General features: G+C 44.2%; 1 protein-coding gene across 1 annotated transcript in view; it reads left to right on the forward strand.

Moving 5' to 3' along the window:
* The first annotated feature begins 1,055 nt into the window (after positions 1–1,055).
* PCSK1 (proprotein convertase subtilisin/kexin type 1) overlaps positions 1,056–18,513 on the forward strand; it is a 38,477-nt gene continuing 21,019 nt past the window's right edge. Inside the window, exons 1-6 of the mRNA XM_056849005.1 lie at positions 1,056–1,220; positions 5,054–5,158; positions 8,630–8,740; positions 11,399–11,545; positions 12,188–12,264; positions 18,308–18,396. Of these exons, the coding sequence (XP_056704983.1) occupies positions 1,056–1,220; positions 5,054–5,158; positions 8,630–8,740; positions 11,399–11,545; positions 12,188–12,264; positions 18,308–18,396 (694 nt within the window). The remainder of the gene's footprint in view (positions 1,221–5,053; positions 5,159–8,629; positions 8,741–11,398; positions 11,546–12,187; positions 12,265–18,307; positions 18,397–18,513) is intronic.

Raw genomic sequence — 18,513 nt, forward strand, 5'->3', positions numbered from 1 at the left:
TGGGTCTTCCTCTTTTCCTGCTTAATTATACTTAACCCACATCATTTCAGGTGTTTTAGGGACACTCCCTTATTTTCCATCCTCTCCCCCCACCCCACCCCCTCCTGGGATCGCCCTGGGAACGATCTTCGCCCATCAACGCCCGCATCCCTGCAGCGCGAGCCCCAGACCTTGGAAAGCGGCATCCTACGGGTCGTTCGCGTGGGATGCTCGCGTTGACCGAGCCAACCTGCCCCCCCTTCCGTTTCCAGAAGGGGAACGACCCCCCCCCCCAATCGGTCGGATCGGAACCGGGACCCGGCGAGGGACAAGAAAGCCCGACCGGCGGTGCCGCCCCAAGTCGGTCCAGATCTCGCTCCGGCTCCCCCCCCCCCGGTGCATTCAATGGGCGAAAACGCACGGTCGCTTGAGCCTCCTTTCTTCCCTGTTCCAGCCAGGGTTCAGCCAGGATCGAACGCACGTGCGTTCGATCCTGGCTGAACCCTGGCTGGAACAGGGAAGAAAGGAGGCTCAAGCGACCGTGCGTTTTCGCCCATTGAATGCACCAGAGCGCGGGGGGGAAGCCGGAGCGAGATCTGGACCGACTTGGGGCGGCACCGCCGGTCGGGCAGACCCGGCTCGGTTCCCTGGGCGACCTGCCTACCATGGACAGCTCCTCGTAGGCGCCGGGGGATTCCCCCCCTCCGCTCTCCTTCCCCCCCCCCAAACGCGAGTCTTCCAGCTCGCCGCCCAGCTCCTCCTCTCCCGGGGGGGGGGGGGGACGAGCCTCTAGCTCACAGTCCGGGCCGCCTGACGTCAGAAACCGCTTTCGTCGCTTTTGACGTGGGAACCCTCCTTTCCCCTCCGGCGATCAAGCGGGAGCCGGACCCAGAGCCACTTTCTGGGGCACTGCCTGCTTTTGGTGTCCCCCCCTTTCCGGAGAGGAGCCGCTTCTTTTCAACCCCTTGGTTTGGCTTTGCTTTTCAAACCGGTTAATGCCCTTCCTCCTCCTCCTCCTCCTCCTCCTCCGCCCCTCTTAATTTCTTCCTGCTCTTCTCTCTTTGCTCTCGGGTGCCATGGGAGAGCGATGCGTGGCGGTGGCTCTGCTGTGTTCCTGGAGTGTCGCTATTCTGGCCCGGGCGGAGAGGCAGTTTGTCAACGAATGGGCGGCGGAGATCCCAGGAGGGCCGGAGGCGGCGAAGGCCATCGCCCACGAACTGAATTATGACTTTATGGGGCAGGTAAGGCGCACCCCCCCTCGGATCAGTTAAGTTTATTTCTCCTGCTTTCCCGAGGCAAACCAGCTGGGAACCAGTGGCTTAGTTCCCTGTGCAGTTGGTGACCAGATGTAACTGACGACTGGCTAGAATTGGTGGCGGTTGTGTAAACAGCCCTCTGTGTTAGACAGACCTATGCAGACTGGTTTCCTTCCTATAGATTCCCTTTTAAGTTAAATTGTTCACTTAAAGTAACTTAAGAGTTAAATCGTGGAACTCCCTGCCCCAGGATGTGGTGTCTGCCAACTTGGGGGGGCTTTAAGAGGGGGGTGGACATGTCCATGGAGGAGAGGGCTATTCATGGCTACTAGTAGAAATGGATACTAGTCATCATGATGCATACCTATTCTCTCCAGGATCAGAGGAGCATGCCTATTATCTTAGGTGTGGTGGAACACAGGCAGGATGGTGCTGCTGCAGTTGTCTTGTTTGGGGGCTTCCTAGAGGCACCTGGTTGGCCACTGTGTGAACAGACTGCTGGTCTTGATGGGCCTTGGTCTGATCCAGCAGGGCTTTTCTCATGTTCTTAAGTGGCCTTGATTTATCCTCATGTTTTGTTTTGTTTTTTAAAAATAGTGGGAGTTCCTAGCTCAGGGTGGCAAGTTATCTCTTCGCCAATAAGGTCTTTGGGGAAATTCCTGAGAGTATCAATGTCCTCTCCTTCTAGATCTTCCCTTTAAAAGCTTGTTTGTTTGTTTTCCACTCCTTGAAGACAGCAGTACGAGAACCAAAGAATGGCTTAGTGGCCATAGCTAGAGGGCTATACACTCCAGTGGGCTCTGCTATCATTTGCTTTCTCAGAGGCAATACCAAGTGCAGTGGAGTGGAATTAGCAGATGCTGGGAATTACAGTGTGGAGAACAGAGAGATACTCACTAAGAAACCCTGTAGGGAATTCAACTTTGATTTGCCTTAACCCCTGCAGCTCTCAGAGTGGCACTGCTGAACATTTAATGCCTCCAGCCCCGTCTTATTCTCAGCATCTCTTTGACTGGCCATAGCTCGGTTTGGGGGATATGAAATATAAATCAAGAGGAGAAGGCTGCTGTGTGTGGTCACATTGCCTTTTCTCCTCTATGTACTAACCAGACGTATGGGTTTAGGGAGAAAGAATTCCCAGCTAGCTTCCAGGAAGGCATGGACTCCAGAATCTATTTAGGGCCAATTATTAATTTGTCCTCCAGTCAGATCTCTCTGGTCAAGAGGAATGGATTCATTATCCTGTCCAGGTCCTTTAATACTAGGGAGATATTTCTGCCTCCGTAGATTTGGGAAGGTGCCATGTGAAAGGCAACATGACTCATCCATACTAACTTAGATTTGGAGACCAAAATCACACCTCTCTGAGAACTTCATGCTGTTCGTTAGCAGGGAGTTTCTCCCCATTTGCTACCCCCCCCCATTTTGGTTTGGCATGCCATGACGTCTGTGTTGTCAGGGATGAGTAATTTCATTTATGTAATAGCATCACTGCTGCTTCTGTTATCCTGTAGATCCTGCTAACTGTATCCTATATGTCAGCTGTTGACTTCTACCATGTTGAAACCAAACTCCTCCGGTCTGGTTTCTAAAGAAACATTTTAATATGTTCATAGTCCAAAGTCAGGTGCTGATGCTGAGAATGGAAAAGGTGGAGATCAAAGTCTAACCCCTCTTTTATTACCCTCATTAGCAGCTGTTCAGCAAGCTCTGTTGTCAGTGCTGAAAGCAAATGTAACATTATTTTTTTCTGTGATAATGACTAATGGACAGATACAATGAACTGGTATGCTGGAAAATAAGTGCGTAGGAACTGACTCACCCATGTGCCCTGTGTCACTAGGGTGGCAACATGACCCAACCTTGGAATGTTATAACAACATAGCAATGGATATTGGCAATATTGCTCTGGCAACAGCTAAGGTGGTCAGATGTGTGTGCATCGGATTTATTACGTAGGGTAGAAATGAATGAAGAGAAGCAAGGCAAGTCCAGGTAACACCTGCCCTCCCATAGATTTGTTATTCCACCTATGACTGTATTGCCTGATACAGTTGCTTTGGCAACTGATAGTTTAGTCCTCCTGTCTTGCCCAAGATGCTCTACATGTGTGAAAGCCATTTCGTTCACCATCATGGATATACACAGCTCTAAGGTGAGGGTTTTTTTTTTTTTGATGGATCAAATCAACTAATTCACATGCATTGCAAAACCACCACTCAGTACAGAGGACAATTGGACCAGTGATTGTCACAGCTCAACATGAGGGCTTGTTTTCGAAACCAGAGCTCCTGCCCCAACACCCTGGACATTGGGAAGTAATGATAGGGATGGAGCTGCATTTGAAGAAATGAAGAATACTTTCCCTCCACCACTTTTCTGGAATTGGAAAGGAGGTCTTCCAGGTCAGAGGTCGTGGTTGCAAGGCAGATGGGCACCCTGGCACCTCTCATGTTCAAACCTAAGAATTAACAACACCAGAGCATTTTAAAAATCTTAATGTGTCCAAATGGACACCCAGCTGTTGACCTGTATACACTTACAGTTTAACTGGAAGCCACTGAAAGTTGGGACACTAAAAGATAACATTTCAATATACTTGAATAGACACAGTAGAACTTTGAGGCAAATTATACAATAAATGTTAGAGTTCATACAAAGAGCCAGTCTTTCTGGAAAAAAACCTAAAGAACAAAAACCTCTCTCCCTCTCTTTCTCTCCCTGTTCACTGTGGCATCTGCTTCTCCTAATCGACAGTGTATTGAAGAGGTGTGCGCTACGTAGGTGGATAGCATACATCTCCATGCAAATCTCAATATTCCAAGTCCAACAAACTCCAGAATTTACCAGCCATGACAGAGAACAGTGACAGAAATAGGAAGAACAATCCATTGGTTAGCAGAGTACCATTAAGAGAAGAGAAATGGGAAGGTCGCATGGTATAGCCTGATCTCATCAGACCTTGGAAGCTAAGCAGGGTCAGTACTTGGAAGGATCGACCACCAAAGCAGACTCTTCGGGGGAAGGCAATGGCAAACCACCTCTGCTTTTCATTTGCCTTGAAAGCCCCTTGCTGGGGTCACCATAGGTCAGTTGTGACTTGATGGAACTTGCATTCATATTAAAAGAAGACTGCTTAAACTGACTCCCCCCCCCATTTCTCTCTCTTGTGAAAATGAGACAGAAAGCCCTCCCTGCATTCATAGGAGTTTAATGCTGGAATCATATAGCAGGTGAAAGATGTGAAACTGGAAGTGAACACACAGTAACAATCTTTTTTTAACCGTCTGAACAATACATAAAACTATATAATTAGCTATTATCTGAATACAATTCAAAATAATGCAGTAAATAGCCAAACTCTCATTAGTGGCCATATATAATACATAAATGACTGCATAGGGTGGTAGCACTACATGGAGAATAAGCTAGATTCCCTGTGGCCCAGTTCTACTAGTACAAATGTGCTAACAATAAATAGTATTATTTACTTCATTTCTACTCTGCCTTTCTCACTGAGACCCAAGGCAGATTACAGGATTAGAAAAACAATGTTTAAAAAGGCCAGTATAACATACACAATAAATAAGGCATAAAAACTAGATTACATCTTCTGTGTCATCCATATTTCCAGCCACTTACTGCATTTGAAAACAATGTATATTGGGAATTTCTTTTTTAATCCGTAACATCAAAGATCTGAAAATATTATCAGCACCTGTGCTTTTAGGCAAAAATCAAATTTCCTTACATGTACAGCATCTCTGATTGTCGATTGCTGTTGAGTGTTCATATTGGAAATGTCCCATGTCTTACAGATTGGATCACTTGAAAACCATTACTTATTTAGACACAAGAGCCATTCTAAAAGATCTCGAAGAAGTGCTGCTCACATCACTAAAAGACTCGCAGATGATCATCGTGTAAGTGCTGCATTTATTCTTTCCCATAGTCAGTCTTCTAATATTTATTGCCAAAATAAAAATATTTCTTGTCTGTACTTACAACACATAATCCACTCCTGCATGAAACATGGTGGTGCGGCTGTATAGGATTCTGCTATGCTATCAGTTTCTTCATGCTTCAGTGGGCCTTTAGTTAATGTCTTGGCTTGGGATGATCCCTGAATATATAAAACCCAAAATATAAAGCATACCCTATCTCTCCCCCCACACACGCACTTAAAAAATTGGTACCTGAGTTTTACATCAGTCTGATATGAAGCTTAACTGTAACCCTTATGCTTCTGGAATAAGACTTTAGTCCTGTAGAAGATTTTTTTCTTTTATGTAAACAATCACAAAAGTTCAGTCATGATTGCATATTTATTTCAGAAAAAAAATGAGCACTTTCCAATGCGGTAGGTGACATTTCAAAGATAATTTTCCACTTGCACTTATATGCCATTGGTGATTCATATTAGTCCTTGAAAGACTGAACTGTAATTTCAAAATTAGGAAGTCCAGAAACACGGAGCACTGCTATAATACTATGCAATTGTACAAGGCACTCTGCTCTGAAAGTCTCCGTTAGATCAAGGGCAATTTAGTTCAAATGGGTTAAATTAAAATTTTAAGTGTGCAAAGAGAAACCTCTTGTTTTCCGGAGTACAAAATGGAATGGGAATTAGACAGAAGTAACATCCTAAGTAGAGTTACACCTTCTGCTTAGGATGGCATTATATACCTGTAGCATGAAAATGTGATTAAATGCTTTTAAAAGAAATTTAAAAGTGTAAGCTAACACTTAAGGAATTCATGACCACAGTGCTAACTGCTATAAGAAAAGTGTTATTGAACAGGAAAATCCATAATTTGCTAGAAGGTTTTGATAAGTGACTTTAACAACTCGCTGCAGGAATTTCTGTCTTGCCGAGCTTGTATACAAGACAACAAAGCAAATTTCTATCAGGCAGCAAAAGTAAGACATGTTCTGATGATGGATATTCATGCAACCGTGAATCTAAATGGGCATAAGTCACAATAAAATCAATTGTGCATACACTGCATTATCCATGGCCTGGCTATTTCTGTATAGTGTCCCACCATGCTGGGGATATAATGTATAGCAATGCTTGTCACGTAGAAACTCCCCATCACATGGACAGCTTCCACTCCAGCATCCAATGTTGCTGGAGGCATGATCACTGGCATGGGAATCCTCCCCATCATTTGGTGTTTCCATGTGCTAAATTGGTGTAGCACATGTCACCCTAAAGACTATTAAAGTAAATCTCTGGTGAATCATTGAATCATAGAGTTGGAAGGAGCCATATAGGCCATCTAGTCCAACCCCCTGCTTAATGCAGAATCAGCCTAGAGCATCCCTAACAAGTGCTTGTCCAGCCTCTGCTTAAAGACTGCCAGTGAGGGGAAGCTCACCACCTCCCTAAGTAGCTGATTCCACTGTTGAACATCTCTTACTATAAAAATTGGTTTCCTAATATCCAGCCGGTACCTTTCCTCCCGCAATTTAAACCCATTATTGTGTGTCCTATCCTCTACTGCCAACCGAAACAGCTCCCTGCTGTGAAAGCCCTTTAAATACTTAAACAGAGCAATCATGTCCCCCCTCAACCTCCTCATCTCCAGACTAAACATTACCAACTCCCTCTTAGTGGTTTTATCAGGATTTGATGGGTTGGGACTTAATTTGAGCAAAGACTTGTTCCCAGAATTTTTTTTCAATATTCTTTGTCAATCCTAGAATGTGTTGATCGGGACGCTGATGAGATCCCTGAAACCTGACTGGGACTTTTTTCCTTTCCCTTTCATAAGGATTGAAGGAAAAGTGCTTCTGAGCATGTGTAGAATACCTTCCTCTTACACAGTCCGCTCCCATGCTTCTCGATTATTGGTCATAACTACTGGGTCAGAGGGTTTATCTTAGAGGGAGGTTTGAGTAGTGGCATATATCTTTTAAAAATAAAACTTGAATGCTAAGCCAGTGTGATGTAACGGTTATGTGGTGTGCCCCTGGTCCCAGGGCACCCTGGTCCCTGCTGCTGTCTCATGTTTCACTGGGGAAGCAGCTTGGCCTCAAAACGGGTTGGTCTCCTTGGTTGGAGAACAGTCACCCCCAGGTTACAGGGCCTAGTCAGATGCTCGTGCCCCTTGTTCCCAGTGCTTCCTCCTCGGCCTGTCCTTCCCCTTCCCCTTTTTATCCCCTTCCACCTAATTGCCACTTCCTCAAAACCCATCCTGCCCCCAATTCCCTGATGCCGGTCGGAAGTGGTGACATCCTTCCACCTGCTGCCTAGCCCTCCCTTTCTCCTTCTCTGCCGGCTCTGCCTCTGCTGGGCCCACTTTGGTGGCATTGTGGGGAGGTGGACTCAGGTGCATGACTTGCCCCCTCTTCAGGCTTCCTAGTAGGGTGCCTCTCCCCGCGAGTGCCAGTGGTGCCTCTGCGGGGGGCGTCGGGGCTCACCTTCCTGGACGTCTCTTGGATCCTCTGGCACTCTCTCCCCTGAAGCCATGGACAGCCCCCTGCAGGCTCACAGGTGAGCGGGCTGCCTTCTGGGAACATCCGACAAGTGAGCTGGCCCCGGTCTGGACAGATTAGGAGCAGGGGACTCTAATCTGGAGAACCAGGGTTGATTCCCCACTCCTCCACATGAGCGGCAGACTCTAATCTGGCAAACCGGGTTGGTTTCCCCACTCCTACACATGAAGCCTGCTGGGTGACCTTGGGCTAGTCACAGTTCTCTCCGAACTCTCTCAGCCCCACCTATCTCACAAGGTGTCTGTTGTGGGGAGCAGAAGGGAAGGTGATTGTGAGCTGGTCTGAGTCTCCTTAAAAAGGTAGAAAAAATTGGGGTATAAAAACCAACTCTTCTTCTTCTGAGAGGGGAAAACTAGTAATATAAATAAAACTATCCCCCAATAAATTGGATGTTTCAATTGCATACATAAATAGACACACTAAATTAATCTATGTGTGATCTCACTGTCATTAGGCTAATTTTCTATTATTAGTTATTACCTAATAGTAACAGTTTTCTTGTGGTGCCATTTGGAAGAACATATGGACTGTGAAAAACAACCGTTACTGGTATGGCATGAGTGTGATAGGCATTGCTAAAACTATTTTCTGGTTCACACACCAAATAGTGTTTTTATGTATATGAGTGAACTCCACTCCTCAGTGTGGGCTACGTAATGGAGAATCCTGAATACAAGCACAATGTTTTGTGTGTACCCATAAAATATATATGAGACATTCCACAACAGAAGCCCAGGGCAATTCACTATTGCTCAGCCAAGCCTACCTGACGGAAATATTGTGATAAAAATGCTACTTTGGGCTTCTTGGAGGAGGGGTAAAATACAAATGCAGTACTGTGTACTAAGCAGAAAAAATGCCTGTGGTCTTTATGTGTGGTAAATATATTTCAGGTATCTTGGGTGGAACAACAGTATGAAAAGAAGCGGAGTAAACGTTCAGTATTGAGAGATTCAGCTGAAAATCGTTTTAATGACCCAATGTGGAATAAACAATGGTATCTGGTAAGAGTTTTCATTTACACAATGAGGATCCAAATTACGCATCCTGAGGAATTTTGCTACGTTGATGTCCTGTATAAATAAGACTGTAAAAATATGAGGGGCACTGCGGTTACCTAGGTTTTTTTTATTTGTTTGTTTATTAAAATATTTATACTCTGCACTCTCAAGAACATATTCCCAAGGTGGTTCACAACATCTCTTAAAAACAATAAATGCTAACTGATAACACTGGGTTGGATCCAAGGCGCTGTTCCGCTTGCATAACGGCACTTAAGCCAATAGAACAGCGCTTCACTCGATGGTGAAGGGGGTGGCTTCGACAGAGGAAAAGAATCCGATTTCTCTCTCCCACTGCAGATGCCCATTTCACCCACCCACCCATAACACCCACACACACTTTCTGAGGGCCCGTTGACCCCTCCCCCCAACTGAAGGTGACTGAACTGGCTTTATTCTTCTTGCACAGGGGTAATGGGGAAGCCTTGTTCCATGATCTTTACCCAGTTGGCAGTACTTCGGACCTAGCCCAGTACGAAGAGGTTAGAATAGGAGAATGGGAGAAGCAGGTTGGATTCCCAGCTCTGCCATGCAAGCTTTCTGGGTGACCTTGGGCCAGTCTCACGCGTGCAGCCTCACCAGCCTCACAGGCTTGTTGTGATGATAAAATGGAGGAAGGGGAGCCACGCTGGGAGCCCCTTGAGGAGTGCGATGGGGTATAAATGAAACAAACAATGAAACCGATGAAACCAATGCCATAAAAATTAATAAAAGGAGCAACACAGCTATCAGTAAAATGGCAAATAAATGTAAAAACGAAACAGCAATTAAAACAGCCATTAATAAACAAAGCAGTGGAAAACCAATAATAAAAAGTTACTGTGCAAAGAAGAATAAATCAGTTTCATTGCTTAGCTTGAATAAAACATGGCTACTGAAATTAGCTGTGCATCCGAGCCAGGGCCCCTTCATCTTGCTGTCTTCATACCACTGAAGAAACTAGAATGTGCCCAATAATCTTTGTCCCAGAAACATAAACACTTCATGCACAGTACATCTCCACACAGATCATCTTCTTCTCTTTAGATCTCTGCTGCCAGGTTCTAAAGTGAAGGCTGTACTGTGGCAGTGTTATTTGTAAAGTGTTTCTAGATTTTGAGATGGGAAGGGTTCTACAGATGTTAGGATTCTTTTCCTCTGTCAAATTGACTAGCAACACTTGCTTTTCCCCTCTCAGTTTCAGAACACGAAGAGTTAACAGGGTATAAAAAAATTTACAACAGGGTTTTGAACTACTGTCAGAATACAGACATCAAGGATGCAATTATATGTAAACTTACTTGAGAGTAAGTCTCAGCACTTACTTAAACAAGTATAGGATGACGGCTTGGATCCAAAGAACCCCTTGCTCAAGAAGAAGGGACTTTCACTCCACAAAGGGGGGGGGTCTTCAGTTTCACATATTCCCTCTCCCCAAAGCTGTAGCTCCTTACATTGTTTTTCACACCATTTCATCTGTAGCCCTTTGGACTCAAGCTGCTGGATGCAAAGAAAGCATTGAAACCTACATAAATATTGTGCATACAAATAAACATGTGGCTTGTGAGTGTTAAGAGAGATTCTGTTCATAAGTTAACGTCCCTAATCATTTGGAAGTTAAGACCATCTTTATTTCAAGTGACTGGCTCTAAAAGAACAATAATGAACCCTAATAAGGAACTGTGATTCGGTGTTAGTCTTTCACAACCAACTTGCTGATTTATTCCTAACGCTACTAATTGGGTCCCACTAGATACTATGATCCTCACTGAAAAAGTCACAATTTGCAAAAATAGAATACGAATTGCTACAGTTTTGTCTTCAGGAACTGAAGGAAGGCAAAGCCCTGTGGACTAACTGACTAAATCAAGCTCTGTGCATCTTACTTTGTTCATCCCCAGTGCTTTAGCTGTACCTAATCTCAGGATAAATTCTATGTCATGCCCATCTTAACATTTTCAGAAATAATTAGGTCTTGTGAGAACACAGACACTCCATATCTTGCATATAAATATCCCAAAGTAAACTAGTGCATCAGCCTGTTATATGGTATAGGATCATGGCATGCAACGCACTATGGTAACAATAGGGTTGCCAGGTCTTTCTTCACCACCGGTGGGAGGTTTTTGGGGTGGACCCTAAGGAGGGCAGGTTTGGGGAAGGGAGGGACTTCAATGCCATAGAGTCCAATTGCCAAAGCGGCCATTTTCTCCAGGGGAACTGATCTCTGTCGGCTGGAGATCAGTTGTAACAGCAGGAGATCTCCAGCTAGTACCTGGAGGTTGCCAACCCTAGGTAACAGTAGTAGATATGACCCTTCCCTAGCTTTTATTTGATAGCACAATAGCACCATAAGAAAATGCTAGTTAATATAGCCAAAGCAATGACTGACAGGATCCATGCAAAGTTTGGCACAGTCACTTAGATTGCAAACTCCTGTTTTCTACAACACAAGGTGATCCAAAATGAACTCAGTTGGTGGCACAGTAAAATCTGTGTTGAGTTTCTAGCTAGGCACATAGTAATGAAATTCCCTATTCACTGAGTATGTGAAATAACTTGATTTTCTTGATATTTGTGGTATGACTGTGTACATTTCTTATTATGTTTTATTTTTCCTAGCAAGACACAAGAATGTCTCCATCTTTGCCAAAACTGGATCTTCATGTCATTCCTGTGTGGCAAAAGGGGCTCACAGGCAAAGGGGTTGTCATCACTGTTCTCGATGATGGTTTGGAGTGGAATCACACAGACATTTATAACAATTATGTAAGTTTAATATCTAAGGAACAAACAAGTAGTTAGGATTTGCTTCAATACTTGGGTCTTGGATGTGGGAACCTGCACAGCCAAGAAGTTTGCTGGGACTCTTCAAGTCAGTTTCTGTCAGTGTAATTGGCCTGCCTTATTCGGCTGTTTTGAGGATGTGTGTGCGTGTGTAAAGTGCCGCCCAGTCGCAGCCAATTTATGGCAACCCCATTGGGTTTTCAAGGCAAGAGACTAACAGAGGTGGCTTGCCATTGCCTTCCTCTGCACAACGACCCTGGTGTTCCTTGCTGGTCTCCCATCCAAGCACTAGCCAGGGCTGACACTGCCTAGCTTTTGAGGTCTGATGAGACCAGGCTAGCTTGGACCATTCAGGTCAGGGCATTGTGAGGATACAAGTGAGATAATCCCATGAATGCCACCCTGAAATTTTCGGAGTAATTTAAATGTCACAGTTCCATAAAACATAATATTTTCTATATTCGAAAGAAAATTCTGTCCCTGGGCTTAAAACAAATCTCAAAAAATGATAAGAAAATTTTGGTAGTACCTAATACAATTTATTTATCTCCTTGTCACAGCAACTTGGGTTATGGACTTCAGGGTGGTCTTTTAATCCATCCTTTTATTTTCTTTTAAATTTAGGATCCTGAGGCAAGTTATGATTTCAATGACAATGATCATGATCCATTTCCCAGATATGATCCAACAAATGAAAACAAGTGAGTAATGACTTACTATCAGTCCCATCAATAATTTCTGTTCAATATCTCTGGAAAGTTTGTTTTTAGGATCATTCACTGGCACTGCACTCCAAAAACTGCTTTCCTGGGAGTAAGTCCCATTGAGTAAAATGGAGCTTATTTCTGATTAGACCTGCTTAAGAGTACTCTCTTTAAGGGGCTTCATAAGCTACAGCAACAGTGGGGGGGGAAATAACTTAGCTCATAGGTTTTTCAACTACAGAAGGTGGTTCTTGTGGACCTTACCATCCATTGCTCATATATTATTGTGTGGCTCATTCGCATGCCCTGTCTGATATGCCAGGATATGGTCTGAGAGGGTTTGCATTGCAACTGGTTTTATACTGACCTGGTCATTCACAGAGCCACACAAATCCACATTTAGATGTTTTGTAGTTATGCAGTAATGGGCAACTTCAACTACTTTCATTTTAACTGGATAAATGCATGTTCAGGTCATGCCAAAGAATACAGTTTCTAGATACAATAAATGGACTGTGCCTTGTAACTTTTTGTCATGATATCAAAGAGAAGAGAGATAACCTTGGATTCAGATCTGAGTGGTGCTGAGGATCTGGTACAAGACGTAAGTGTTGTTGTACCAATTTGAAACAGGGACCACAATAATATTAAGTTCAGAATTGATGTAAATAAAGATTTGCCCCAAAAGTCGAACACAACCACATTTGATTTTAGAAGAGGAAGCTTCTTTTCAGAATGGTGGTGTAAAGTGCCATCAAGTCAAAGCTGACTTATGGCAACCCCATAGGGTTTTCAAGGCACTACAAAATGCTGGCCCTCCCTTCAGAATAGTTAAAAGTTATTTAAATCTGTAATAATTGAAGACCATACAGAAAGTATATCTCAGACTAGTAAAGATACCACCAAATCTGAGAGGATACAAATATGATTTATGAGCAAAGTCAAGAAAACCATAAAGGCTTTCTGTAAAAAAAAATGGAAGTCTTGGCCAAACAAAGTAAACAAGAAGGAGCACAGACTCTGGCATAACAAACTACTGCAAGGCAGGCAGAAGGAGAATATGAGGAACACTGCTAAAAACAACAGACATTTCTTTAAATACCTTGGAGGCAGGAAACTGGCTAGGCAGGCAATGGAACCGTTGGATGATAAGGGAGTGAAAAGATTGCTAAAGAAAGGGAGATTTCAGCAAAACTGAGTAAGAGTAAATGTACAGTTCACAAACAGAAGACACTACACAGAGGAATCCCTCAGGAATCTACATTAGGACTGGTTCTATTGAAATTATTCGGAATTAAGGTTAAGCAGTGAAGTGGCCAAGCTTGCAAAAGATGCAAAATGATTTAGGATAGTGAAACCCAATCAGATTGTGAAGAGCTCCAAGAGGATCTCTGCAAACTGGGTGATTGGGCAACAATGTGGCAAATGAGGTTGGAGGTAAGTATAAAGGTGCATATGAGGGAGAATCCTAACTTTTCATAAAAGATGGTGGTGCCTGGACCAGTGGTGACTGACCAGGAACAAGATCTTGCAACTGTGGTGGATAGACCAATGAACATGACTCCAAGTGCAGCAATCATAAAAAAGGCAAATTCTGTGCTAAGGATTATTAGGAGAATAACTGAAAACAAAATAGCCATCATCATAATGTCCTTGTATAGGTGTATGGTGCCAACTACATTTGGAATGTGTACAGTTCTGGTCACTACATTTCATAAAAGGATACTATGGAAAAGGATGAAAAAGGACAGTGAAAAGGGGTCAGAGCAACCTCTATGGTCAAAGGGTAAGGAGTTGCAGTTTAGAGAAAAGATAACTAAGGGATAACATGATAGAGATTTATAAAATCATGCATAATGTGGAGAACGTGGGTAGAGAAAACTTTTTTCTCTTCTCTAAAATACCAGAACAAGGGTCTCCAACTCTTTTCAGCCTGTGGAAACCTTTGGAGTTTTGAGAGGGAGTGGTGAGTGCCACTTCAAAATGGCTACTGGAGGAGGGAAGCCAAACCCAAAATGGCTCTCAAAGGAGGTAGAACCAAACCAAATACCTCTCTCCTTGCTTTACAAAAGAACTGCGTGGCAACCATGCTGAACACATGAAGCTGCCATATTGAAGCCATTGATCCGTCTTACTCAGCATTATCTGTACTTTGATTGGAAGCATGGGAGGACAGCAAGCATGGAGAAGAAGAAAAGTCTGAGTGGGAGGGGGGAAAGGAACCACACAGTGATTAAAGAAAGCTGGGTGCTCACCAGTCCTGGCAATCCTCCAGTGGCTGTGGAAGATTACAGCTGTCGAAAACCCATTTGTTTGTAAGAAGACAGCCAATAACAAGCCGTGCCTTATAATGGCTCTGCCTACTTTATGAACAGCTTGGTGGGCACCAGAGGAAGTACTGGCAGGCACCATGGCAACCATGGATGCCATGTTAGGGACCCCTGTACTGGAAATTGGGGGCACCCCATGAAAGTGATAGGCAGTAGAGTCAGGACAGACAAAAGCAAGTACTTCTTAATAAATAATTAACTTGTAGAATTCAGTGCCATGGATGGCTACTATCTTGGTCTGATCCAGCAAGGCTGCTCTGATGTTCTTATTCAGCCAGGTGCAACTGGAACTAACTGTAGCCCTGTTCACAAATTATGGTGAACATATGTACAGTCTGTGCACAGTGAGCACTCTGTTTTTCTTTAGAAAATCTCATGTTACATTCAGTGCATGTACAGCTCAATGTGTGATTAAAATTATAAAGTGAGCTCACGTTGGCTCTTTCTTACAAACAGGCATGCACACACATGTACATCCATTCACTGTCATTTGTACACAGTGCTTGTTTCTTGGAATAATGGTTTGGTCATGCCAATAAACTCATACACTCATCCAGCTGGTCAATAGAGCTGAGAAGGGGCCTAGACTTCACAGTGTCTCTCATGTCTACTGCTCCCCTGCTCACCATTTCGTTTTTGTCCTTTTGGTATTGGGTTTTTTTTCACATTTTCTCCTGATAATTCAGTTTTAGTAACTTCCTGGTGATGATTCACTAGATTAGGTTTGCTCATAGATAGCATCTGACCAATGGCCATATTTGGGATATGGAATGGAATTTTTCTCCAAGTCATGTTGTCTAGCATTTGGTAGAATAACATATGGCTTGCCAGTCTTGTCTGAGTCATATGGAGCTATTGATCTATAAGCAGGTCTGGAAGTGCACCTGTTTTCTGCTTGTGGTACATTTTGGTCTAGTTTGCTGTGGCTGATCTGTATGGAGCTGATAGATTTCCTAAGTTAGGCAGAGAAGATGGACCAATGGCCTTTCACTTCCTTGGTCATAGGGTCACTATAAACATTGTGACCCTTCTGCCCTGTGTGGCTTCAGGCAACATGGCCCCAGCCTTAGGCACCAAGTCAACTGAGAACCCAACCCTGCCACTCCAGCTGAAGGGAGACATTTACCTCCCACTGGCTAACAGGATAAACATCCACAGCCCTCACTCAGAAGGCTAGGACCGTCTTTATAAGTAAGCTACTGCTGCTATGGCAAGTGTCTGGCACCTACTTTATACCTAGGGTTGCCAACCTCCAGGTAGTGGCTGGAGATATCCTGCTACTACAACTGATCTCCAGCCGATAGAGATCAGTTCACCTGGAGAAAATGGCCAATTTGGCAATTGGAGTCTATGGCATTGAAGTCCCTCCCCTCCCCAAACCCCACCCTCCTCAGGCTCCACCCCAAAAACCTCCCACCGGTGGTGAAGAGGGACCTGGCAACCCTATTTATGTCACATTGGGGTACCCTCTTCTCGGAAACAATACAGCCTGATACTCAGTACAGGTTTCCCCAAAGGCAGACTCAATGAGGATTGCCTCTAATGCAAATGCTGCAACCTAGAAGGTGTGGTCACTATCAGGGCTGTCTTCTTGACTAAACTCCTTGCGAGTCCTCTGCAGTGCTCCATTCTCCTGCTGAGATGTGTCTCTCCCTCACTGGGCTCTGCCAAGCCTTTTATTCCACTTCTTTCATCACTTTTGGGGTGGGGTGATTTACTACTAGGAAGTATTCCCAGGGTGCAGTGTCAACCAGTGATGCCCCTTTTCTGTCCTGTTACAAACTTATATCAGTTTTATACCACTGCAGTTGTCATGCCCAAAGTAATCCTACCAAATTCTGAACTGATACTTGTGAGAATTTTCCTTTAGAGATTCTTTTTTAAAAGGGTAAAGGTCCCCTGTGCAAGCACCGGGTCATTCCTGACGTCACATCCCGACGTTTATTAGGCAGACTTTGTTTACAGGGTGGTTTGCCAGTGCCTTCCCCAGTCATCTTCCCTTTACCCCTAGCAAGCTGGGTACTCATTTTACCGACCTCGGAAGGATGGATGGCTGAGTCAACCTTGAGCCGGCTACCTGAAACCAATTTCCGTCGGGATCGAACTCAGGTCATGAGCAGAGCTTGGACTGCAGTACTGCAGCTTACCACTCTGTGCCACAGGGCTCCTAATAGAGATTCTTAGACCACACAGAAAACTATAATCCCCATAGAAGATGAATATGGCCATTCAAACAGTTTAAGCCTGTTGCGTAGCTATGCCTTAGGTCAGGGGTGTCAAACATAAGGCCCGAGGGCCACATCCAGCCCCTTGGGAGCTCTTATCCGGCCCGCGAGCCAGCCAAGGCAGCCACCACCTGCTACTCTCAATCTGGGCTAGTAAGGCATGGCCTGGCCTGACCAAGTGACATTTATGTCATATCCGGCCCTCGAAACAATTGAGTGTGACACCCCTGCCTTAGGTGGTTCATTTTGTGGGTCCGAAACGGCAGCAATATCTTGAACCTGCTTCTTCTTGAAAGGGTGATACCCAGTACTCTCTGCAATCTGCCCAATCAAGTACAGCCTATCTAGTCAAGTTGAAATGGTGATGGTTATCTCATAGACTGTGCCTTTTGTGTTCGCTTGAGAAGGCCAGTGAAAGGAGAAGAGGATTAGCTCATTTCAAATGTGTGTTCCAGAACAAGTAGCTGTTCTGAGCCAATTAGACTGTCGTTGTTGGTAATGACACAATAAGGAACTTATGCTATGGTTCACCAGCACCTATCAGGCAAAATGATATTTAATGCACTATGTGGATTCTGTTATAACTGAAATAATATTATCGGAGTGGATGTAGTCAAAGGATAAACGTTTCCGGGCTTTTGAAAAAACATCACTCTGCTTAGCTGCAGTGGTTATTGGCAACAAGAGACCATTCTTCGGATTCAAATGGTATTATCTCAAAAATCTACCATCGCTGCATACATATCTATTCTTTATTAATATGTAAATGTAATATAGACCAGCAGCATTCGATGGTTCCGTTGCCCATGAAGGCAGCTTTTTCATAAGGGATCCATCATTTGGAACTGATGGGCGAGTGTCATAGCAAATCTCACAGAAAATATTTTACTCTGCAACGGAAACCTCACAATAATGAATGCTCATTTAAACTCTGTCATCTGCTTACATGGTCACTGAAAATATGTGCGTCAAGTAAATTGCATACTTTACTCTAAAGGTGTGTTTTTGTCATTCTCTTGAGAAATTTGGGTTTAATAACAACACCGGTTTGCACTAGGCAATCATCACAAAGGCCATTTCTGCATGTCCGTTTCCTCACGGTCACCCCGCCGACTATTTCAGGGCTTTGCTTTGATTGTGCATGCATTTCCCGACTGTCAGAGGTTGCCTGGCTCTCCCCACGCATTTCCGTGCGTTTTGCCCTTGTTTTCTGGGTTTGTGTTTAGCCAGCATCCAGAAAACATGAGGGAAACACCCGTAAACATGCGGGGAGAGCGAGGTGACCTCTGACGATTGGGAAATGCATGCATAATCAAAGCAAAGCCTTGAAGAAGTCGGCGGGGTGACCACGAGGAAACAGCCATGCAGGAATGGCCATACTGTTCCCTATAGGGTCCATCACAATCTAATATGTTCAAGTGAATATTTATCTTTAAACAGTAACATTTGTACATGATCTGTGTGGGGACGGTGATTTTGTTGCAGACATGGAACACGATGTGCAGGAGAGATTGCCATGCAAGCCAACAACTTAAAATGTGGAGTTGGAGTTGCATACAATTCCAGAGTCGGGGGTAAGAAAAACCAGCAATATTTTGATTTTTTAATACAATGCTTACTACATGTGTAGCACTTTCAGCATTCAAAGTGCTTCCTGTAAATGATCTTTCTGTAATCCCTACAACAGCCCT

The sequence above is a fragment of the Euleptes europaea genome, chromosome 4 (assembly GCF_029931775.1).
Source record: "Euleptes europaea isolate rEulEur1 chromosome 4, rEulEur1.hap1, whole genome shotgun sequence".
Taxonomy (NCBI): domain Eukaryota; kingdom Metazoa; phylum Chordata; class Lepidosauria; order Squamata; family Sphaerodactylidae; genus Euleptes; species Euleptes europaea.